This window comes from Chiloscyllium plagiosum, chromosome 7 (assembly GCF_004010195.1).
Source record: "Chiloscyllium plagiosum isolate BGI_BamShark_2017 chromosome 7, ASM401019v2, whole genome shotgun sequence".
In the NCBI taxonomy this organism is placed as follows: domain Eukaryota; kingdom Metazoa; phylum Chordata; class Chondrichthyes; order Orectolobiformes; family Hemiscylliidae; genus Chiloscyllium; species Chiloscyllium plagiosum.
The window spans coordinates 11,163,075-11,187,661 of record NC_057716.1 but is presented as its reverse complement, the minus strand read 5'-3'; the positions used below and the strand labels follow the sequence as shown (position 1 = coordinate 11,187,661).

Sequence of the window (24,587 nt, the reverse complement as noted above, 5' to 3'; positions counted from 1 at the left end):
TCACTTCTCACTCTGCTCTCCGCTTTGCCATCTTTGATGGCTGGAAATCAGTTTCTTTAACTAAGGACCAGAACACTCTGCATAAGATCAACAATAGTCTCTCTTGTTTACAAGTTATGTGGACACCTCTCCCATTGTCGCGTTGCATTGCATCTCTTATTTTGTAATTTGTAAGCAATGAAACTCCCAAGATGTTTTTTTCTGTTCTTAAAGTGTTGCAATAATAATTCAGTGTTTAATAGTCTGTTAAATCATAGATATGGTTAAAAGTACTTTCTTACCTTGTAGCATTTTTTTAATGCAAGATTTTCCTCCGTCAACTCTCTTCCCACTTTTTTTTGTTTTAAGCTTCCATCTTTGCTTGGACTCGAGGACTATCCCATAGAGCAAAGCTGGACAATAACTTGGAGCTACAGACATTCTGTACTTTATTAGAAGGAGTTTGTGTAGAAACAATTGAATCTGGTTTCATGACCAAGGATTTGGCTGCATGCATCAAAGGACTACCAAAGTAAGTACAATCCTGCTTGAAGCCAACAGTCTCATTCAGTTTAAGAAAGCTGTTTTTCAACCTTTTAAATCTATTCCAGATGTGATAAGGTTTGTTCTAGATTGTTAATTTTCAGTAAGGGTACACTCAATCAACACTGCTGAATCAATTAGCAGAAACGTTCATTATTCAATTGTTCATTATGATCAGAGATACATATTGGTGCTGATTTGTTCCTATTGGGATAAAATATGTTAATGTCTGTTCAGTTCAAATTTATTGCTATATTCTGTCCTAAGTGTCCTTGATTGAATATTAATTTCCTCATCACTGGTTAGTATAGTAGTACAAGAAAATCAATGGATTTCCCAAAAAACAAACTACTCCACTAATTCTGGATATTTTATTTCATTTGCGTCCTGTGATTACCTCATGGATAAATATTGATTTTAGATTAGATTAGAAATTAGAATCCCTCGTGTGGAAACAGGCCCTTCAGCCCAACAAATCCACACCGACCCTCTGAACAGTAACCCAGCCAGACCCATTCCCCTCTGACTAATGCACCTAACACTATGGACAGTTTAGCACAGCCAATTCACCAGACCCATTCCCCTACCCTATTATTCTACGTTTACCCCTGACCAATGCACCCACCCTACACATCCCCGAACACAATGGGCAGTCCAGCACAGCCAATCCACCCTGACCCGCACATCCCCGGACCGTGGGAGGAAACCGGAGCAACGGGAGGAAACCCACGCAGACACGGGGAGAATGTGCAAACTCCACACAGATAGCGACCTGAGCCGGAATCGAACCCAGGTCCCCGGCGCGATGAGGATTTGTTGCTAACTAAAACTGTTTGAGCCTTTTGTCAGATTTGTGAACATTATGACTTTGTACTGACTGTTTGTCAATACTTCTATACTATGGGACTTTTTTTTTGTTTCCTACACTGTTAACTGGTCATTTTGAGAATACCAGAGTTTGAACCCAGTCTGAGCACTTTAGTAATTGTGCATGATGGTGAATACCAAGTCCTTCTGTGTTGCAAATTTTCTTCATTTAAATAGTACTGTTCTTTTGTTTCCCTTTCAAAATGGACTTGACATTTTTTCACATTATACCTTATTTGCCAACTTGTTGCCATTTATTTAATCTGTCAATATTTATCTGAAAAAGACAGTTCTCATAAGCTGCCTTTCCACCTATTTTTGTATTGCAAATTTTGTAAATAGTTGCAGTTTCAGCACTAACCTCTGGAGCCCTATTGGTCGTGTCACAGGTTGCACGTCTGAAAAATAACTCAACCCCACTCACTGTTCCCTGCCTATTAGCCAATTGAGTCCATGCCAATATACCTCCAACATTGGGCTCTTCCCTTATGACTTCAACTTTTCCAAAGAACCTTGCCAAACATGATCTGGTTCCCCTGTACCCACTCTAGTTGAGACTTCTTCAAAAAACTTTAATGAATTAGAATGGTATTCATTAAAGAGCAGCTCATTAAAGTTCATTTGTTGTTTTGACATTACGATTGGTTGTATTGATTTAAAATCCCTTTTAAAAAGAAATTCAATTAATTTATTTAGTAATTTATTTCCCAAATCTCTCTCCAGTATTATCCTTTTTTATTAAAATCTCAGGAATTGTATGTTGTATATATTCTGGAACCCAAGGTTGATATTTTCTTTGAAAAAAAAAGTCAGAATTCTGATCGATAGGAAACTCAAGTACCCTGACTGAAGTGACCAATGGCACTGAACATAAAGGAAAAAGATTTGATTGTTATGTAAATAATCTGGGCATTTATGACTATGGAATATTGTCCTGATGCCTATTTAATTTGTAAACAAGTTGCATCTTAAAAAAAATTCTTGTTTTGTTCCATGTGAAAATTTGATACACTTGGAATATTATCAATACTATTGTCCTTTCTTTAAAATAAAAACACCTAATTTGCTTTGAATTTTTCAGTATATTAGTGGTTGAATTCTTGTCTGAAATTCACTAATTTTGTTTTGCAGTGTGCAACGCTCTGATTATTTGAATACCTTTGAATTCATGGACAAGCTTTCAGAAAATCTGAGCTTGAAACTGGTATCACACAAGCTTTAAAATTGTTTATGTACGTATGTAGAAGGTACACTACAATATTAAAGTTGGCTATTAAATGGTAGATTGTCACTTTAAATAAAAAGCCTAGAGAATCAAATATAGCCGGTACACTTGATAAGAACCATAATAAATGTTAAAATTGTATTAAGAAGCATGATTGTATTTAGAACTTAACAAAACGTTGAACACTTGAATAATACCACCAAGCAATTTGAATTATTGCTAGTTTTGATCATTATTTTATACAGATTGTGCAAGTATTTAATCAGGTATGTTTACATTACAACACTTTCCATAACTTTTGATGAGTTGGGGTATATACACAGTACCTGCAAGAGGTACCATTTAAGACAAAACTTTTATGTCTACGTAAACCTTTAGAAATCCATATCTCTTCATACTTGTCACTGCAATATCAATTTTTCATTCCATATACTTCAGTTTCTTTTAAGACTTGAAGGGGAAAAGAATGAGAGAAATATTTTGTTCAAAGCAGTTCCATTTTAGAATACTAGCTTTTTGGGATAATTACTTATTACATTTTTTTTTAACCTTACCCCATCTAGTGTTGCTACCAACGGTTAGGACAAAGGACCAGACGAGACTAAAGGTATTCTGGAATTATGAGACCCTAGAAAAACATACTAGCCTTGCTATTGGCATGGATAGCTGATATCAGTGACAATTGGAATATATTTGAGTGACTTTATAAAAGCAAAGTTACCATTTTTGAATTTGGACTATTTACTGTCAAATGGTCTAAAGAAAATTAAGCTTTTTTTGCCCGAAATTTCTACAGCAATTCTTACTCTTGTCAGTATATTGATGGGAGCCACATGGAAACACTTCAGATTCTCAAGGCTAAGCTTTCTTGTGTAAGTTAGGAGTATTTTGAACAAAGTATGAACTCTTTTCTGTATGGGTTTACTGCAGCTTTAGCAACGTGGGTCTGCTTTTATATTTACAAGAGTTGTGAATAATTTTCCATTTGAAACTGCTAAAATAATTTACTAATGTTAATATAATTTTCATTACACCTGATATTCCAGAAATAAAATTTACTAAACATTCCTCGTGTAAACGTGTATTTAAAATAAAAGCAGCTGTGATGTCATACAGGAAAATATTGAAGAATTTAATCAAGTTTAAGAATGTTTAGGTGTTTCCCTGAATTGTCCCCCACACTCCAATGTGTGGTTTTGTCATTCTTTGACACCTCAGATGCAGGTGCAACATTTGCTTAACTTCCCACCACTGGCAGACATGCACTTATGACACCCTACTATCCCTACCCTCCACCCATCTGGCATCCTGCCTCCATATTTTTGACAGTATGTATTGTTGAAAAAGCTGATTTCCTCAATTTGATGTGTGCTGTTTAGAAACAGGAGGCTCATTTTATAAATTTCAAGGCCAAAGTAACAAAAAGTTAGTGTATTTCTTGGTCTGATGCAGCTTGAAATAGGATTTTAAATCCAAATTGTAATTTATTGACCAATGTTTTTGAAAATAATTTTCAGCTAAGATATGTATCCAATATATTTTTACAAATACATTGTTTCAGCTGTTATCTTTTTATACCATTTTCGGAATACACTTTGAATTCAAGGCTTAATCTCTTCCAAATTAGACATATTTTTGCTCAGATCTGTTACACTTACATGCTTAGATGATACTCTCTTCTAAAAGATTATTCAGTGTTTCAGGAAGAACTAGTACTATTTAATCAGCCTTTTTTTCTACCTCTCAAACTTCTCGTTTGTGCTGGGGAACAAATTTCAGAAGCTTTATTTGAACCAAATTTATTAAATATTTCATTTAGTGGTTTTGAACATGAGAGAATTTACAGAACGTTATGTCATACAATCACACTCTAGTCATTCTAATTTAAGTTTGAATTTTAAAGCAAATATGGTTGTATTAAGATTTAATAGCACCTGTCAGTAACTTTTTTTTCCATCTGCAAATTAACTGAATTTTAAAATAAAGCTGGAAAACATTTAAAAGACTTAACATTCTTGCATCAAAGTAGACCTTGTACATTAACCCAGTAAACTGCCGACGTATGTTGGGTATTCCCACGTAGATCACTGGCAAAATCTTTCTGGAACTGGGATAGTACATGTGCACACCTGCTGGCTCTACCTCCTAGGAAGCAATATTTTTTTAAAAAATATGGCTTACAAGCTATCCTTCCAAGGATATGTGAACCAAAGACTGAACGAAGTATCTTTAGTTATTTTGACTGCACGAAAGATTAAATAGTAACTTGATTTCTAGTCTAATCACATTTGTCTACAAATTATTTCACCTTCAGTTAGTGTACATAGAATTAGTAAGATTTTCAATTTCAACAATAAAACTTGCAAGTACAAAAATTGATTTTAGGTTATTGTTTCCACAAGTTTCTTGCACATTGCTGGTGTTAGCATAGATCTTATGGACATAATACTGTAGAGGTGATTGCACAATTCTTCAAGAAAATGCAACCTTAAGAGTTTCAGTTTTGCCTATTAATTCACAAAGCAGAAAAGTGCAATAAAAATATCTAAAAATAATCCACAACAATGTATTTTTTTAATCAAACTGAGTGACAATCACATCAGAATTTAAAATCAACTGCCCATTTTGCAAATGCATCTAAAATAAATGGTGATTTTTTTCCTCCAAAGTGTACAAAACCTAAAACTTGCATGTTAAGCCACAACTTTGCAAAGGTATGGCAACAGTTTTTGGTTATGTATATTGTTTCAAAACGTTTAACAATACAACAAGAGATAAAGATTTCCTGCCCAAAGGAAATGGGAAAATATTGCAATGAAAATGGTGGGACTGATTCATCTCCCATTCCTGTTGCCATTATGACAGCCAGAACTGGAAGGCAGCCTTGTTAATATGTAAATGAATCCAACTGCATTGTCAGCATCTGTTTTGCAATTAAGAGATAAAATTAGCCGGAACTTGTGCGTAGTGCTCCGTGGCAATCCGACTGAATAGCAACTTAAATGTTAAGTTTTACTGAAGATTTGGAAGCAGTCTGGGCCATGGCAGAACTGAAAGGTTTCCTGCCTCTTGGTGCATATTTACTGCCTGCAGCACCACTGGCACGCAACATACCAGACTTGCTTGGTGACGATTGTTCAGCCATTGAGATCAAAAAGTTAGCTTGACTGAATTGACACTTTCTGGACAGATTTATATAATTAGTATAAACCAACTTGGAATTTGTGCATGAACTTTACAGTGCAACTGTACATTAATTAGTGGTTTTCATTAATATTTTTACACTGGTTTTTGAAGTATGTTTACAATGAAAATGGCAACTCGGTTTGATAGACAGCTTAAAAAGAGCAAAGTTACCATGCACCTTTAAAATTCAAAAGTGGATAGAGAATCCTAAACGGTTTTGCATATTTTCTTGGAACAACTAGAAAGCTCTCCTGTACTAATTAGATATAAACATGAACAGTAATGGCAACACATAAGAAATACATTTATTAGGCTGCATTTAGATAGCCATGACAATTTCAGAGAAATTTTTAAAATGCAGGAAGTGCAAGTGTTATTTCTCGATCTGAAATTTGTCAAAAGTTGAAATTCTGTGATGTTGTATTTTCCCTATATCTTCATTTGTGTACTTTTTGAACACTGTGTCTTTGTCTTTTCTTATTTTTATATACAGGTGAGCAGAGAAAGCTCGAGTCTGTAAATTGATCCCCTCGACGTAGTTTTCTGCAAATAGAGCAAGTTATGCATAATAGTAAATTACCAATAGTTATTTTAGCATTAATAAGACTGCACATCAAATTTCCTTTAACACTTTCAAAAATTTGTCCTGCAAAACACCAGCCTTAAAAGGTATGATAAATGATCCTTAATTCATTGAGCAAACTAAAGACAATGCAATATACCACAGTCAAAATCTAAAATGATATACCATGTAAGGATATTGTAATATTAAAAATACCACTGACTGGAAGAAGACATAAGTTGCGATGCAACAGAAACTGAATCTTTTAAACTTGCTTTGACAATGATGTAATACATTTCTACTTTTATGGTCAGAACTGAACTATATAGCACAGTTCTGATGCCTTAAGTGCTGCAGAACTACCATGTTTGTCTCGTCCAACCTTCCTCTTAACTAGCGCCAAAACAAAATAGCTGCTACATCTGTCTATATAATTGTCACTGCGCTTTAAAGTACTGAATTTCAAGGTATGAGATATGACTTGTTCGTGTCAGTTAATTTAAATAACTCTTCAAATTCTCCAATTTATAACATGCTATCTTTGTAATCTCCAAGTTTATAGGTATTCCTGTACCCTTTGGTTCTCCAAACTATACATTTGTCTGACAAAATTACTCACATCATCGTCCTTGTTTCAAAAAGGACCTGCCCAATGGCTCCACTTCATGTAACCTTCAAAAATTCATTTTTCAAATCAATTTAAAGATTATAACGTGTGCAGTAATTGGCGCAATGATTTCATGTACATCCCAAAATTAAGTTTGACATATAGTCACTAGTGTCAGGTAAAGGTCTCACTAACAGCAATGTTTGATGACTAGGTAACTTTTTAAAAAAGTCATATCAGCTAAAGGATAAATATTAGTCAAGCCACTGGAAGAACTACTTGTTTTTCTAGATAATTTAACAGAATCTCAAACACTTCAGATGGCAGAGGAGCCTCAGGTTAATTCAAAAGAGAATGATACATGTGATATAGTGAAGTTCATGATACTGAATTAGAGCATCAGTTTGAGATATGTGCTTTCATCTCTGGTGAGGCCTGATGCCACAAATTTGGCTTCTCGGTCAAATTTCTATTATCTTTTCCGACTGCAATCCACACCCTGCCCATTGCAGCAATCACAACATTGAGATAGTGCAGCAAAAGTAGAGGGAATAAAGATAAAACTTGAAAGGTTTTACACATTAAAATTTCTATATATTAACAGAAATTGTTTACAGTGCTGTAAATTCATGTTGGAATCTAGGCAAATATTGCTTGTAGATCTTCAAACTTCCAATTTCATCTTAATGTTCAAATATTTGAATTTCATGATGTTGGAGATTTTATGTAGGATTCAGGAGCAGAAATGAGCCACTTGGGCTTTCAAGAGAGAAAAATTCAGTTCCGCAAATAACCCTCTCATTTGTATGCTTCATGAGACAGATGTTTTTCTTAATTGGCTAGATTATTTTAAAGCTTTGAACTCACTGGTCACAAGTCTTAATATGTTGCACAATTGATGCAAAGACGTTTGGTACTCAGTTTAAGTTTCATTGTTTTTTCTGGAACCATACTCAGCTAATTTGTACTCTTAATAAAAAAGGACAATGAATTAATTCCGATTCAATGCAGCTTATTGGATTGTATATTTCATGACTACTCTAGAAACGTTTTACAACTGGCTGTGCTTATCTTAACTCATGGACTTTATTTTTATAAATGGTTAGCTGAAACTCATTGGGCCCAGCAAAAAATTATCTAGAGCTGAATCCAGCTGTTCACTGCCTTAATTCCTGCTTGCCAAACATGTATTCAACATTCATAAATGTAGTTGTATTGGATGTTTTAGTAGTCTTGCATAACTGCAGCAGTCAAAACTTTATTGCTAATTCAGTAAAAATAAATTTGATTTTTTTGTTAAATGTCTAACCTGTTGATATTGAATTATAAACAATTATACTAGAAACCCAGTACATAATTATTTGAAACCTGCAATATAGACAGGGTGGTTAAGGAGGCACTTAACATGCTTGCCTTCATTGCTCAGAGCTTTGAATATTGGAATTGGGATATCATGTTAAGATTGTATAGGACACTGAGGTCTATGTACAGTTCTGGTCACCCTACGACAGGAGATTAATACTTAGAGAGAATTCAGAAAAGATTTACCGGGACATTGCCAGGAATGGAAGGTTTGACTAAAAGGTAGGCAGGGACCTTTATTCACTGAAGCGTAGGAGGTTGCGGGGTGACCTTACAGATCAAGAAAATCATGAGGCGCCTAGATAAGGTAAATAGCAATAGTCTTTTCCTTAGGAAATGGAATATTCAAAAGCGCATATTTTTAAGATGAGAGACATGTTTTTTTCAAAATGTGGAATGAACTAACTTTAGTAGTAGTGGATGTAGGTTCAGTTACAACACTTAAAAGACATTTGGATAAGCACATGAATAGAAAAGGTTTGGGGGAATATGGCAAAAGTGAGGATTGCAGATGCTGGAGATCAGAGTCTAGATCACAGTGGTGCTGGAAAAGCACAGCAGGTCAGGCAGCATCAGAGGAGCAGGAAAATCGATGTTTTGGGCAAGAGCCCTTCATCAGGGACAATATATGGGCTAAGTGCAGGAAAGCGGGACTAGTTTGGTTTGGGCACATGGTCAGTGTAGATGGGTTAGACTGAAGGGCCATTTGAATGTATTTTCAACCTACTTTCATAGCACTTGTTGCTTGATTTTACTTACAATTCTCCAATACAATACATTTAAATCAAAAGGGTTTCTTCCATTCTGTTCTTATTTCAATGCTTTCATCAACAAACAAAAATGGAAAGTTTATGTACTTGCTTTTGCTCATATCAAAATATGAAAGATTGTTCTCAAATGATGCTTATTTTCTGAAAATTTCAAAAATGCTCAATGAAAAGTAATGTTGGCTTAGTTAAACAACAGTACACTTTGATTTTAAAAATATACAATGTGTGGTTTGGAGAGAAGGCTCATGCTATGGAATAGCAAAGATCAAAAGTTCACAAGACAAAGTGCATCTCAAGTGAACGTGACCAGAATAAAATAAACTGGATTTTTTTTAGAATGAGCTATGGAATATAAATTTCTGATATTACCATCAATTTATATAAAACTGTAGTAAAATCAAGCAATTTTGTTCTTGCTATTGGAAAGGTGTTGCAGCAATAGAAACAACAGCATAGATTCACTAGGACATGCAAGGAGATAATCATGAAGATCTTGCAAAATGAGAATTTATTAGATCACAGGAAAACGCAGTGTGATTTGGTAAAGGTTGCTAAAATTATGAAAAAGGTGAAACAGTAAAAAGTAACAGACTGTTCCATTAACTGAGCAGTGCAGAATTAGGAGCAATGTATTACAAGATTAAAAAAAATTCAGAACAGAAAGTAAGATAACCTTCCTTTGTGGAAATGTCCTTAAAATGAACTTCATTTTCAACCAGATTTGAAATTTTAGCATAAAATAACTTCAGCATTTTCCAAATTTGTGAAATGAACATTTGAATTTGAACCAATGAGACATTTTATTTTCATATTTCAAAAGTGAGGAACAAAATGAATTCACATACCTGCCTATTGCTGGTTCTTTATAAGTTAACACTGTAGTAGTTTGACGTTTGCTTCGTGAACTGAAAAGACCTTGATTTTCTTTAGTGAGTTGTGACTGACAACCAAGTTTGTTCTGGGTTACATTTGTCACATCCTTTAGAACTTCCCATTCTTTTTTCTCTGAAACAATATGAAGGAACATCTGATTTTAATATTAAAGGTACAAGTTAAAATGCAAAGAATGACAAACAATTAGAGTTAATGGTGCAGTATAGTATAGAGCACAAAGAGTTACCATCAGATTTGTTGCATTTAAAATATAATTAAATACAATGGGAAATTACTTACCTATTATTTTACTCAAATGGACAACGTATGGCAGCATTGTTCAAACTGTTCAATGGGGGGATGAAGTGGAGGGAGTCATTTTTGAATTTCCCTTGCACTCGTGATAAGGAGGGATGCAGTGAGGAGATTTCAGGAACAAAAGTTTATCACAACATATTTGAAAAAAATTCCAAAGCAAAAATCAATAAATTGATGATTTAAATGACTAATTAATAAAAATAACCATTACAAAGTGTCAAGAAGCAGAGCTAAGCAGGAAAACTTTCTTTGGCTTTTTTTGACACTAAAGTAGAGAGAGAAAAAACCGAGGCCAAAATCCTGATCACGAGGGAAGGAGATTGGGACCAAGGCCAAGCTAAGTGTTGGGACTAACAAACATTGGCCTTCATGGAACTCACATGCAAGTAGGTCAGAAGCCATTTCTCCTTGCATACTTGATGGTAGATGCCAAATCTTGTTCTCTCTTATCACACACCCATCTCTAAGATGAGCAGCATTAATTCATTTGCCCTTCTACTCCAGACAGCCAAATCACTTTCTCTCCTCACCAGAGATTGTCAACTCTCATCCTTCTAAATCTCCAATGCTGCTGATTCATTTTCTCCTCGCAAGCATTCGGAATCTCTCTTCCCCAGGCTACCCAACTCCTGATCACCCACATGCGGGCCAACACTTGTTCACCAATGTTGGCCAGATTCTGGTTCCTGCCAACCAGCCAGCGGAAAGACTCTCATTCTAGTCATAGAGTCATACAGCATAGAAACAGACCCTTCAGTCCAACCGGTCCTTGCCGACCAGATATTCCAACCCAATCTATCCCTCTTGCCAGCACGCAGCCCATATCCCTCCAAACCCTTCCTATTCATATACCCATGCAAATGCCTCAAATGCAGCAATTGTACCAGCCTCCACCACATCCTCTGGCAGCTCATTCCATAGCCATACCATCCTCTGTGTAAAAAGGTTGCCCCTTAGGTCTCTTTTATATCTTTCCCCTCTCACCCTAAACTTATGCCCTCTAGTTCTGGACTCCCCCACTTCAGGGAAAAGACTTTGTCTATTTACCCTATCCGTGCCCCTGATGACTTTATAAAACTCTATAAAGTCACCCCTCAGCCTCTGATGCTCCCGGGAAAACAGCCCTAGCCTATTCAACCTCTCCCTATAGCTCAAATTTTCCAACTTTGGCAACATCCTTGTAAATCTTTTCTGCACCCTTTCAAGTTTCACAACATCTTTCCAATAGGAAGGAGACCAGAATTGCACGCAATATTCCAACAGTGGCCTAACCAATGTCCTGTACAGCTGCAACATGACCTCCTAACGCCCGTACTCAATACTCTGGCCAATAAAGGAAAGCATACCAAATGCCTTCTTCACTATCCTATCTACCTGCAACTCCACTTTCAAGGAGCTATGAACCTGCACTCCCTAGGACCTTACCATTAAGTGTATAAGTCCTGCTAAGATTTGCTTTCCCAAAATGCAGCACCTCGCATTTAAGTGAATTAAACTCCATCTGCCACTTCTCAGCCCATTGGCCCATGTGGTCCAGATCCTGAGGTAACCTTCTTTGCTGGCCACTACACTTCCAATTTTGGTGTCATCTGCAAACTTACTAACTGTACCTCTTAAGCTTGCATCCAAATCATTTATGTAAATGACAAAAAGTAGAGGACCCAGCACCAATCCTTGTGGCACTCCACTGGTCACAGGCCTCCAGTCTGAAAAATATCCCTCCACCACCACCCTCTGTCTTCTACCTTAGGTTTGATAGAAAGAACTACTACTATTGGTTCAGAGGAGAAATTAAATAATGGTTATGTCTGCCTGTTCAAGTAGTAAATATAAATTTTTCAGTTGTTACATTAATTGTGCAATTCCTTTAAAGGCATGATTACCCAAATGTAATGAAAGTTTGAAAATTATGGGAATCTAGTGGTGGTAACCCAAAATAATCACCTGATAAAAGGTTCTACAACACTAATGGGTTGAGAGTTCTTTTGTTGGCATAGTCCAAAGAAATATCCTCACACCTTAAATTACCTTCTTCCACCATCTACCCCCATCTTGTCCACATATTCATCTATTTTCTCTCACATAGGCACCATGTCTCCTTTTACACACACCAATGCTATTCTGCCCACTCAAATGATCAATACAATAAAGAAATTGCTTAATTGATTTGATCATTGAATAATCATATTATATTTAAGTGAAAACATAATCTTTGCAATTATCTAATCAAACTCTTTCATAATTTTAAAGACCAGAAGATTTCCTTTTCCACAGATAAAGGGGTCACAAAAAATAAGTCATTGTGAAATGTTGAGACAGCGGAGATTGAAATTGCATATATGTCTAAAATAGAATGAGGGAGATGTTCTAACTGCCATGTAGTATAAATTGTGCATATATACATTGGTTAATTGTTTGACCAAAGATAAAGGCATACCTTGAACTCTTGGGCACTTTGCAGTTGTTACACCCACAGCCATATCATCCCGTCTGGATAGACATGTGACAGATTCATTGGAGCTATTTCTAGAGATTTCCTCCACAAGTTGGCTTTCTTTTTTTGAAGTAGTTATGCAATCATGATTTAAAATTTTGTGGGTGTTCTGCTCACACTCTGCTCGTTCCTTCTTGATTTCATACTGTAATGTTTTTCTTGCTGCCAGTATTGAGCGAGGTGGATCTTCAATATTTTTGCAAACTGCAATTGTTCTATCCAATCTTTCCTTCACATTGCAATAATTTTCAGGAGAAACACCTGCATTTTGATCGCAGTTTTTCCTGTTTCTATTCAAGTGCTGATTTACATCCATTTGCTCTTCACTTTGATTTTCCACAATTAGATTAGGTAGATTTTCAATATTTTCCAGTATTTTGTTTGCCACAAATGTCGTTTGGTCGTCTATTCCTTTTATGTAATCTTGTTGCATGACAGAAGTTTCACTGTACCCTTCTGTGCAAGGCAAACATGCAGTTATTGTATCTGGTTCATCATCTTTCTCTTCTTTAATTAGGTCAGAGAGGTTTTGTTCAAATTTCTTTCGTTTTTTGTGCACTGCAGCCATGTCAGCTTTGCGTTTTTTGTTATCAATATTTGTTTCCAAGTCATTATAACTCTTGCTGGTTTCTTCCAGATTATCCAAAGATTCAGCCATTGTAATTTCAGGCTGATTTCTAAATTTCTCTCGTTTGGATGATTTTTTGCCCCTTTTAAGCACTACGATCATCTTTTGGTTATCAATATTATTTGTATTGCTAACTTTTAAGTTACCTAAACACTCAACCATCTCCACTTCATTTTTCTCTTTGCCATCATGCCATAACAATGAATTTGTTGAATCTTCTTTAATGGTCCGGTGGCGTTTACATACAACAAACGTCCTTCGGTTAACCTTACTTTTGTTATCAATATTCTTTCCTGAAGCATTACAGTTCTTGCAACCCTCCTCCAAACTACCTGAATATTCATTTGTTATCATCAAACTCTGCTTTTTAAGTTTCTCCTGTCCAAATGATTTAGGTGAAATATCTTTAATGCTGTTGTGTTTTTCTATGACCACAAATGTCCTTCGGTCAGTCTTACCTTTAATGTTAGTATTTTCCTCTGTCGCATGAGAGCTCCTGCAGCCCTCCTCTAAATTATCTGAATATTCATTTGTTACCACTACACTCTGCTTTCCAAGCTTTTTCTTACCAACTGCTTTAGGCGAATTATCTTTAATGTTGTTGCTCCCTGTCACCAAAAATGTCCTTCGGCTAGTGCTCCTGTTATTTAAATTCCTGTAATCTTCTAATACTGGATGTTTAGCCATTTCCACTTCACGCTCTACTGTTTGCTGTTTAATTAGATTAGATGTACTTTCCTCAACATTGTGATACTTCAACACAGTAAATGTTCCTTGTCCAACCTTTTCTTTTACATTACAGAAATTTCCTTGCAAAGTATTTGAAATTCCTCTGCTCTCTTCCTCATTATTTAGACATTCATTCCTCTCTGGTTTATTATAAATTTCACTAGCCCTCGAGGCAAATAAATTACATGAGCTGTCCTTAATGCTGTTATGAATTTTAAATGTATTTTTCTCAAATGTTTCTTTCATACTGTTTATATTATTTTTAGAAGAACTTTCAATCTGACTATCTTCCTTCTGATCATTTTGGTGGATATTCTGCTTATGCACTAGCCAATTATTCAGTCCACTGCTTGGAATACGAACATTGGGCTCCTCATTATTATTTATAGAGTTTTGGTCAAAGACAGAAAATTCCTCAGAACACTTTCTTTGTGTCTTTTCAAACAGCTGAGAATCAATGTTGCAATTTCTTTGAGCACTATTGGAATTTTTTCCCTTAGTTTGTTTTACTTTTCGCAGAGTTGCCACACTCTTGGAGGTTGTTTCAACTTCCATATTATCTCTTCCAGTTTTTTTCGTTCTGCCCTTTGTAGAATTTGTTCCAACAGTAACAATTTCTACAGCTTCACTTGTAGTTAGATCCATTTCTGCATCAAGGACAGTCACTTCAGGTTTCTGTTGCTCAACTGACTGTTCTTCAGTAATCAGGTTTGTGCCACACTTCTGCGGATCAGAAGGATGTGAGCTGTGTGGCATCGGAGAAATTTCAACTTGTGGTCCACCCAAACTTATTCTGTGAAAATCGGGAATATCAATGATTTTAGAATTTCTTGAACAAGATTCTCTTGCCAAGGAAGCACACTTTTTCTCCAGTAATTCCAGAGATATTTTAGAACTTCGGGAACATGAATCTTTCTTTCTTAAGGTAACATTTTGACATGCAACAATAGTTTCATTCTGCTGAGTTTCAGGCATTTGCTCAGTAAATGATGTGTGTGGAACAAGAAAGTTATTCATGGAAGATATTTCACAATTCTGAGGATGCCAAGCATGATTTGAAACAGTATCTGAAATACATAAAAAGTTTTTTTTTGAAAAAAGAACATTTTCTATCAAATTCTATACTGATGTGCAGCAAAAATTAAGGACGATATTTTCTGCCATACCCATGAACAGTATGGAAGCAAGAAAGGCATTTAAGTCAGGTAGAATAGTGGTGGGTGGTCTCTGATTATAACATTAGGGGCAGGTTGCCAATACCGTGGAAATGTACCAATGCCTTGTAAACTGCCATACTGGCTCCTAACTTGGCAGGCCTTTCCCAAAGGGCCTCATGCCAGCTGTCTGGTTTTTTTTTTGTGGTTGGGAGGGTGGGGGGGAAAAAAGAGTGAAGAAAAGGAAAGCTGTCCTTCTACCTTTTTAAAATTCTTAACTAAGACTCCAAATTAATCTACTCAAAGGCTGGAAAAACAGAAATTAATAAGTTAACTTTCTCATTATTTTCTAATCAAACTGAAGTTGCAACAATGTTGTTGATTTAAAAAAAGCCTTGAAGCTGTAAATTGTGGTGTTAGCCATGTCTTAGTTGATTCACAAATGTTGTGGACTCGAGTTCTACTTTCAAGATTTGAGTGCAAACAAAATTCTAAGCCTACTTCCAGTGAGGTTGCTGAGAGAGATGCTAACTGCTGGTTGAGATCTAGGACCTGCCTGACCTCTCCCATAAATGAAGACTACATCATAGCACTATTCCAAAAATGGACATTGGCTTTACCCCTTGTGTCAAGGCCAATGTTTTCCTCACAATCAACATCACTAAAACAGTTTACCTGATCATCACATTGGTGCTTGCAGGAGCTTGTGAATTAGCTGCTGCATTTCTTATATTACAATAATGACAACAAAAATAGTCCATCAGCTATAAAGTATTTTGAGATGTTCAGAGGTAACTGTTTTTTTCATTATATGTTCCTTCAGGGGAAGGCTGGGCCAACATTTATGGCTCATCCATAAATGCCTTTAAGACAGTCATAAGGAGCTGTCTTCTGGAATTTCTGGAGTGCTTGTCAGGACACCAATATTGCAGAAAGGAAGTTCCAAGATTTTGACAAAGCAACAATAAAAGAATGAACACTACAGTTCCAAGCCGGGATAACGTAGCTTGGAGGGGAATTTGCAAGTGATGACATTCCTATCTAGCCGACTTTATCCTTCTAGGTGCATAGGGTTGTAGTTGTAAAGCAGCTAGGGCAATTTGCTGCAGTGCATCTTGTAAGTAGTACCTACTGCTGCCCACTATAGGTTGGTGGCGAAGGTTAAAAATGCTGATTGAGTTTCTGGAGTGTGCTTGGAGTTGCACCCATCCAGGTAAGTGAACAGTATTCTATCCCATACGTTATGGTGAGCAGGCACAGAGAAACAGGAGGAAAGTCAGTCACTGCAGAATTCCTAGCCTCCGACCTCAGACAATAAGGAATAACCGATCCAATTCAATTTCTGGTCAATGTTAGGCTGCAAGATATTGGTAGTGGGGGCTTCAGAGATGGTAATTCCACTGAATATCAATTGGAGATGGTTAGATTCTCTCTCGTTAGAGATTACCATTGCCTGGCATTTGTGTTACTTGTCACTTTTTAGTCTAAGCCTGAATGTTGACCAGGTATGGCTGGATGTAGCCATAGCTGCTTCAGTATCTAAGACATGGTGAACATTGCTAAACAGAATGAGTGAACACCTCCACTTCTGATCTTATGGTAGAGGGAAAGTCATAATTGAAGCAGCTGGAGATGGTTAGACCTGGGACAGTATTCTGAGGAACTCCTGCACTGACAGCCCAGGACAGATTACTTATCTTGAACAACCACATCCATCATCTTCTGCACTACGTATGGCTCCAGTGGAAAGTTCACCCCTACCCAACCAACCAGATTCCTACTGCCTCCAGTTTTGCTAGAGTCCTAGATGCCACACTTGGAAGAGAGAGAGGGGCTGGGGAGAAGGTAACAAGACTACAATGGGTGGATGGAGGTGAGGATGAAGGTGATAGATTAGAGAGGAGGGTGGAGTGGAGAGGTGAGAAGGGAGATTGGTAGGTAGGACAGGTCATGAGGATGGTGCTGAGCTGGAAGTCTGGAACTGGGGTAAGGTGGGGGGGGGGGGGTGGAATCAGGAAACTGGTGAAGTCCACATTGATGCCCTGGGGTTGAAGTGTTCCAAGGCGGAAGATGATGTGTTCTTCCTCCAAGCGTCAGACAAGACCCAGGACCTGTATATCCTTGGCAGAGTGGGAGGGGGAGTTGAAATGTTGGGGTATGGGGCAGTGGGGTTGATTGGTGTGGGTGTCCCAGAGATGTTCCCTAAAGCGCTCTGCGAGGAGGCGTCCAGTCTCCCCAATGTAGAAGAGACAGCATGGGAGCAACGGATACAATAAATGACATTGGTTGATGTGCAGGTGAAGCTTTGATGGATGTGGAAAGCTCCCTGCCTCCATTCCTGATGAAGGGCTTTTGTCTGAAACATCGATTTTTCTGCTCCACGGATGCTGCCTGACCAACTGTGCTTTTCGAGCGCAACTCTAATCTAGTCATGTTTATTGCATGCTGCTTCCATGGTTTTGTTTGCAAGTAATTCTGCGTTATACCAGGGCTATACCAGGTTGACACCCCATTTTTAGGTATGACTGGTGCTGCTCCTGGTATGCTCCTCTGCACTCTTCAATGAAGCAGGGTTCATCTCCTAGCTTAATGGTAATAGAAGATTGCAGAGATATGCTCCAAATGAGCTACAGATTAATTCTGTACGGATATAATTCTGCAGTTGATGGTTTCATGGAAGCCCAGTTGAGTTGCTAGATCTATCTGAAATGTATTCTATTTAACACAATAGTAATGTCATGCACATAACCCAACATATCAATATGACAACAAGATTTGGCAGCACAATGACATGTACAGTGATTACTTCTACCTACATGCTCATGGCCAGATGTAGGCAGTTTGAGGAGAGTGACATCAGTTTAGCTTTCTCTCTTGCTGGCTCTCTGATCATCACCAGCAGTGTCCTTTAGGATTCAGCCAGCTCAATCAGCACTATATAACCATACCTGGTGATAAACATTGAAGTCTTCCACCAAGAATACATTCTGCAACCTCAGTATTTCCACTAACTAGTGGAGGAGTACTGATTGATCAGTTGAGCTGGTGACAAATGGTAATCAGAGAAGGGTTGCTTGCCCATGTTTGACTTAATGCCACGAGACATCATGAAACCCAGAGTTAATGTTGTGGCCTCCCAGAGCAACACTCCTTCCTAATGGTACATCATGGTGCTGTCACATTTAATGCATACACACACACATACAACACATACATACATACAAAGTCCTCTAGACTTGAGTATGGAATAATTCCTTGAGTATAACTAAGTCAAGCTATGCTTGACTCGTCAATGGGGATGTTCTCCCTAACTTTGGCACAAACTCCTGATTGACCCTGCAAAGCCACCCGAACAGTCAGGCTGGGTTTGACTTTACAATTTCCAGTACTTAAGTTGATGCCAATGGTTCACCTGGTTTCATTCCTTTTCATAAGGGTAGTGGTTTTGATACAGAGTGATTTGCTAAGATATTTCAAAAGGATATTTTAAAGTCAATCACAAAATGTTATAAAAAGTGCAAACTAAATGCAAATTATATTTCACCCGCACTTTTTTGCACCATTTAAATTTTGTCCACTTAATTGCCCAGAACTATATTGCCTTACAGAACAATTACTCAAGTTGTCATTTAGTGTTTCTGTTGGTTAAAAGTACATAGACAATGAGTAATAAGTGATTGCCAGCTGTAGGAGCATTTACTTAATAGACTTTTTTTAAAGCTGTACTTGCCTTTATTATGTTGCCCAAATTCAGTTTGCTCACTGTAGTTATTTGGTTCATTGACATTTTCATGGAAATTCACAGTAAAAGTTTGACGTGTTGGTCCAGTAGCCGAAGATGTAGAATCCTCTACTGGAACTACGACAGCTTGTTTCAAGGGATCGATTTTGTCATCCAGGATGGCGTTAGTTTTGTATCTTCCTTCAATTCCAAATTTGGGCAGAGCGTCTGATGGTAACTTAGTATTTCTGTAATCAAAATAGGCATTCAGGAAGTCAATTTGTTTAATCTGGTATGTTTTATTTTTGCATTTGTTTTTCACTGTATATCTCAAAAATCAACATGGTTCTCACCAATCAACTTAACAGCTTTACACTATACTTGGTCTTATAGAGTCATATTGAATGGAAACAGACCCTTTGGTCCAATTTATCCACTTCAACCAAGTTTTCCAAACTAAACAAATCCCACTTGCCGGTGTTTGGGCCGTATCCCTCTAAAGTTTTCTTATTCATGTACCTATTCAAATCTTATCCAAACTTTCAGCAGCTTGTCAGGAAGAATTTGTCTAATTGGAGAACTTGTTTTCATGATGACAAAGGCATTATTTCGTGTATCAAAATTTAAGACTTCAAAAAAAAAATGTTTGTTGACATCATTAGCTAGCCACAGTTGACCACAGTAACTTCAGGGATATGCTCATCTCAGCTAGGGGCTTCACTAAGAAAATCTGGGCTTCCTCATTGAACTAAATCAAGTCACTAGCTAAAACCTGGAAACAGTCTGCATGCTTGTCTGCTACGCTGAGAGTATGTGAGAGACAAAAGAGAGTGTGAGATGAGAGGTAAAGAAACAACACAAGTCAAAACAAAAAAATACAAGTTATTTCACAGGAAGCAAACTGCACTTCAGAATTCTTGTAGAGTTGGAATTTCATTTTGAACTACTTGTATATTTATTATGTATTCATTTGACACACTGTAATTGAATCTCATAAGCTAACTGCTGCCCTGAATTTTGGAATACACTTTTCTTTAAGCTTTGAATAAATGTAATTTGCAGATCATTCTAAAGCATTATAACTTTGTTGATTACTTACAAGTTGCAGTTGGAATCTTCACTTACACGGTTACTTCTTTGGAATAACATACCATTCCACTGATATTCCTGAAACTACATTGAAAGAAGTAAATGCCTCAGTGGGGAGAATACAAGTAGATATATAGTAAATGGTTAGCCTAATTTTCATTACTTCAGTCAAATTGATACAGCGAGAGGTTTGAAAAATCTATAATAGACAGTTACCCATTAGTACACCATTTTTAATGGGAGCTTTAGAGACAGGGAGAAAGGAGAGCATGAAGAACTCAACACCCGATCATAAAGCACAGCATCAAAGGGTGAGCTCACTACCTTTGTGTTTCATGTTAAGTGAAGGTCACACAAATACATCAGACTGGGACACAATTAACCCTGCATATGATTGCAAAAAAAAAGATATGAACAACCTTGCAACATGGTACATAACTGGCCAGTAAACTTCAATTTAAACATGGGGGGATGCTGCATTTGGTCGAATGGTAATGTGGCTCTATATTCCTTGGAAAGTACATCAGAGTAGCAATAGATCCAGGGGTACAGATATATAAAACCACTCAAAATGAAGCTGGTTAAAAAGACAGTATTTATAGAGGAAAAGAACTGAAAAGCAGGATGTTAAATTTGCACAGAATGCTGATTAAATACTGTGTACAATTCTGATCTCCATTTAATATTAAGGATATTGAAAAGTTAGAGGCAGTGCAAGAAAAACAAATTTACAAAGATAATGCCAAAATGAAAGGTTGTACTGGTCAGGAAAGACTCTACAGGATGTAACATTTTTATCCATGAAAGTTTTAAGAGTTAACCTAATGAAGGCCTTTAAGATTATATTTTTATAAAAGCAGATGTGAAGAAGTTTCCATTTCAGGAAAGGAAGATTAAGTATTTATTGGGAAGCCCAATAAACATGTCAGGGAGAAAACCTTAAGCTGATAGGCAATATGAAGATGGAAAAACCTTTGAATAGAGCACATACAATAATATGGATCAGCTAAATCAATGACCTATTTCTTCACTGCAGTAATTCTTCCATTTGCCTTAATAAGCAATTGAAGCAAATGCCTAAACACCCCTTGTGTTCATGTACCAGGACAACTAGGTTCCCATGTGCTGTAGAGTTCTACAGTCTTTCTTCAATAAAATATATTGCTTTTCTTTTTTCTTGCCAAAGCAGAGAAGTTCACATTTTCAAAATTATATTCAATCTGTCATTTTTTTGTCTGCTCTCTTTATCCAAATCCTTTTAAACTGCATCAAACATATCTACACCAGTTGGATTACACGTAGTAGTTCAAGAAAGCAGTACATCAGGTTCTCAAGGGCAATTACAGTTCAGCAGCAAATGTTAATCTTACCAGTCGTGTTAAAATCCCATGAAAGGATTTAAAAAATCTTACTTTCAAGTACCTATCCAATTCTCAAAGTTTCTATTGCATTTGTTTCCACTGCAATTTGAGATAGTCTACTCCAAATCATTATTCATTGGATGCTTTTTCTCCTTTGTTGTTTCTCTTTACCAATTATCTTAACTTCATTTAACTGTGTTGAATAATAGGCCATTATTTCATTATTGTAATATTTTAAGTTCCAGTTAAAAATACTTCAGCTGTTGTATAAGTTGTTTGATGCAGAGCCTAGATTCTATTAAAACTTACAATTGCAATCCAATATGAAAAGTTCAGAAAGAAACTGAATAAAAACAAATCCTTACATCACATTCACAGGTACTGATGGCAGTTGACAAGTAATCAGTAGCATCAGAGAAGCAGCTTTTTAGCTTCATCAAAAATTCTTCCAAGGTTGAAAGTTTTGCATTCTGTTTCTCAAAAGATACAAATTCGGACATCATATCAACAGTATTCAAGACTCTATTAAACCCACATTCAAAGGTTAGATGTTGGCTAAAACTTCACTGCCTTAAACTCGATCCCTTTGGCTCCACTTTCAGTTATTAGTGTTAGTCTTTCCCCCAGAATTAGGTAGATCCACCTATATTTTGAGGAATTGATGCAGAATAACTCTGGTAATTGACTCCCAATCTAGAAGCAGCATTCTGACTCCAACTTATGAGAAGCCATATTGAACTACAATATCATCTAAATGGAAGGCAGGGATCCCAAAAATGTTCAATTACAATTCCACATTAAAGAACATGGCTGACAATCAGAAAGAATCAAAAAATTGCCCTTTTTACCTGAGTAGTCAACCTTTGCTGGAGCATAACTATGTCATAATTTTGAATACATATTTCTTTTTGAAGAATTACTTTTTCCTGTTCAGACAATCTATACTTTTTCTTCTCTTCAGCAAGTGCTAATGCCAAAGCTTTATTGTTATTTTTAAGTGAAATCTTCATCATTGAGGAGTTGTCTGAAACAAAAATGATTGCAATGGATCAAGTTCAGTATGCAATGTAGAAATTATCTTTCATCTGGCATCCTCAAAAACAGCTGTTAAACCACTGCTTGCAGTATAGCAATATGATGAATTTAGACTAAGTGAGTGTTAAGCACATTGCAGAACTGACGTGAAATGGGCTGTTAATTGCAAGAAACAAGACAATCGAGGAAACACAAAAGATCTAATCTATTTTAAAAGTAAACATTTTCACAGTTTATAGGTCTTTTGGAAGAGTAAAGTGTAAGTTTGTTTCAACTTGTTTGTTGAAACTAGAAACAGTTATACAAGAACCACCAACCATGACTACAAATGTGGGTGGCTCAAGGCTTCCAAGATTAACTGACAAATACTAACTGACAAAATGAGTGTTTAGTTAAATAAATTTTTGTTTAAATAACATAATGGTGTCATATGCAGACCTGATTTCAGAATGTTACTTTTATGCTCTATTGAAATAGCCACAAAGAATAACCCAATCAGCTGTAGGAAAAAGTCTACTTAGTAACATTTGACAAGATTAAACAGGGCAATCACAATAATGTTTTTCCCCGAGATGGGGAGTACATAACAGATCACCATGAATATTCTTATAAAATTATCACTGTCTGTTACACATGTCAAAACCCTATACTGAAACCTATTACTGTAATTTGATCATTCAAAGAATCTGATGACAGTACCTTTTAAAACTGAATAACAGAGTCTAACATGGAAATCAAAAATTAAGTTGAACAAACTCAAGAAAATAAATTACAATACAGTGGTTTGTGCTGACATTGTGAAATTGCAACACAAAATCTCAACTCAAAACCTAAGAGAAACTGTACCACAGAGACAGCTACAAAAAGTTACTATTGAATGTTGCAATCTAGCTAATAAGATACAAATTAATTTGTAAGATAACGTTTCACAACTAAAACATTTATTTTAATTTGCTGCTATATTAAACCAATGAGCGGCAGGCACCAATCAATAATTGTGGTGAAGAGTTACCAGATTTGAAACATTAACTCCACTTTCTCCCCAAAAATCATGCCAGATTTATTTCTGTTTCTGAATGAATAATTATTACAGTGATGAATTAACAAAGTAGGGCAAGGTGAGGTATAAATTCTGCCAAGGGACAGTGTGGGAAAAAAACAGCTAACCAAAAGCAAAACTTAAAATGTAATAAAATAGGCAATAAGAGGATTGTAGGAGGAGCTGACCTAAATGAAAAGGAAGTTCAGGGGTGGGACAGTAATTCCTTTTAGCCATTTCTATTTGACATTTCATTAACACTCCCAATGAGATGAGAAATATTTTCATCCAGAGAGAAAGGTACAACTTGTTGCCAAAGAAAGCATCCAAAAACGAAATATTGCATTTTTTTTTGGAAGGAATTAAATATAAATATTAGCGTTAAAGGGATCAAAGATTATGGAGAGGTAGCAAAAACAGGGCACTGAGTTGGATAAGCAGCCTTGATCACATTGATTGACGCAGGAGCCCTGAAGGGCACCTATTTTCTATGTCTGCCATCCTCACCTCAATACTTCACCTCAATACACTAATTCTCCATAGAATATCAAACAGTAATATTTAACAAGTCTTACATCAACATTATTTACTGTTAGAAATTCCTATGCCAGAGTTGTAATGAAAAGACCCTTCCCTATCAGATTTGCTGCAATATCACCGGTGTATGATTATTGCATAACAGCATAACCAGGATTGCATTACATCTTTGTGCACTTTAGGTAGTCCATAGAATCTGGGGGGGTGTTGTTGCTTTCAGGTTTCATTCTTTGTAGGTCCGACCTGGTTATCTGTCTTTTTTTGTAGATTCCTCAGTGTGTTATTTATCCTATTGGTGAACTGTGGGGTGGGGTCAAATTCCCTACCAAAAGAGGGAGTTTGACCCCACCCCACAGCTCACCAATAGGATAAATAACACACTGAGGAATCTACAAAAAAACAGACAGATAACCAGGTTGGACCTACAAAGAATGAAACCTGAAAGCAACAACACCCCCAGATTCTATGGACTACCTAAAGTGCACAAACCAGACATCCCACTCAGACC

The 24,587-nt window shown here is 36.6% G+C and overlaps 3 protein-coding genes across 5 annotated transcripts in view; 1 reads left to right on the top strand and 2 right to left on the bottom strand.

Moving 5' to 3' along the window:
• The window catches only part of idh1 (isocitrate dehydrogenase (NADP(+)) 1), a 38,233-nt gene extending 29,963 nt beyond the window's left edge, over nt 1-8,270 (top strand). For 2 of the 3 annotated variants that reach the window (XM_043693039.1, XM_043693038.1), the window contains exons 8-9: nt 349-511; nt 2,521-3,679. In XM_043693039.1, coding sequence (XP_043548974.1) covers nt 349-511; nt 2,521-2,611 — 254 coding nt within the window. In that variant the 3' untranslated portion in view covers nt 2,612-3,679. Of the gene's footprint in view, nt 1-348; nt 512-2,520; nt 3,680-6,293 lie in introns of those variants that run through there. The other variant, XM_043693040.1, reaches the window with a different exon arrangement.
• On the bottom strand, nt 6,016-12,881 carry LOC122551327 (shugoshin 1-like). Its single transcript, XM_043693042.1, has 3 exons — nt 12,730-12,881; nt 9,947-10,106; nt 6,016-6,343 (listed from the first exon to the last, which is right to left on the bottom strand). The coding sequence occupies exons 1-3, from the start codon at nt 12,770-12,772 to the stop codon at nt 6,238-6,240; spliced, it is 309 nt and encodes a 102-aa protein (XP_043548977.1). The 5' UTR covers nt 12,773-12,881; the 3' UTR covers nt 6,016-6,237.
• The window catches only part of LOC122551899 (shugoshin 2-like), a 28,742-nt gene continuing 16,973 nt past the window's right edge, over nt 12,819-24,587 (bottom strand). Inside the window, exons 3-8 of the mRNA XM_043694467.1 lie at nt 22,317-22,492; nt 21,834-21,944; nt 20,118-20,191; nt 19,028-19,266; nt 12,933-15,210; nt 12,819-12,846 (exon numbers count right to left, since the gene is read on the bottom strand). Coding sequence (XP_043550402.1) covers nt 12,819-12,846; nt 12,933-15,210; nt 19,028-19,266; nt 20,118-20,191; nt 21,834-21,944; nt 22,317-22,492 — 2,906 coding nt within the window. The remainder of the gene's footprint in view (nt 12,847-12,932; nt 15,211-19,027; nt 19,267-20,117; nt 20,192-21,833; nt 21,945-22,316; nt 22,493-24,587) is intronic.

Excerpts from the sequence above, each read along its gene's own strand:
- LOC122551327 (XM_043693042.1), bottom strand. The coding sequence starts at position 12,772 with ATGGCTGTGGGTGTAACAACTGCAAAGTGCCCAAGAGTTCAAG. Across the intron at positions 10,107-12,729 it reads AAAGTGCCCAAGAGTTCAAG|AGAAAAAAGAATGGGAAGTT; the intron begins GTATGCCTTTAT and ends ATATTGTTTCAG. Across the intron at positions 6,344-9,946 it reads AAAGAACCAGCAATAGGCAG|AAAACTACGTCGAGGGGATC; the intron begins GTATGTGAATTC and ends CTCTATTTGCAG.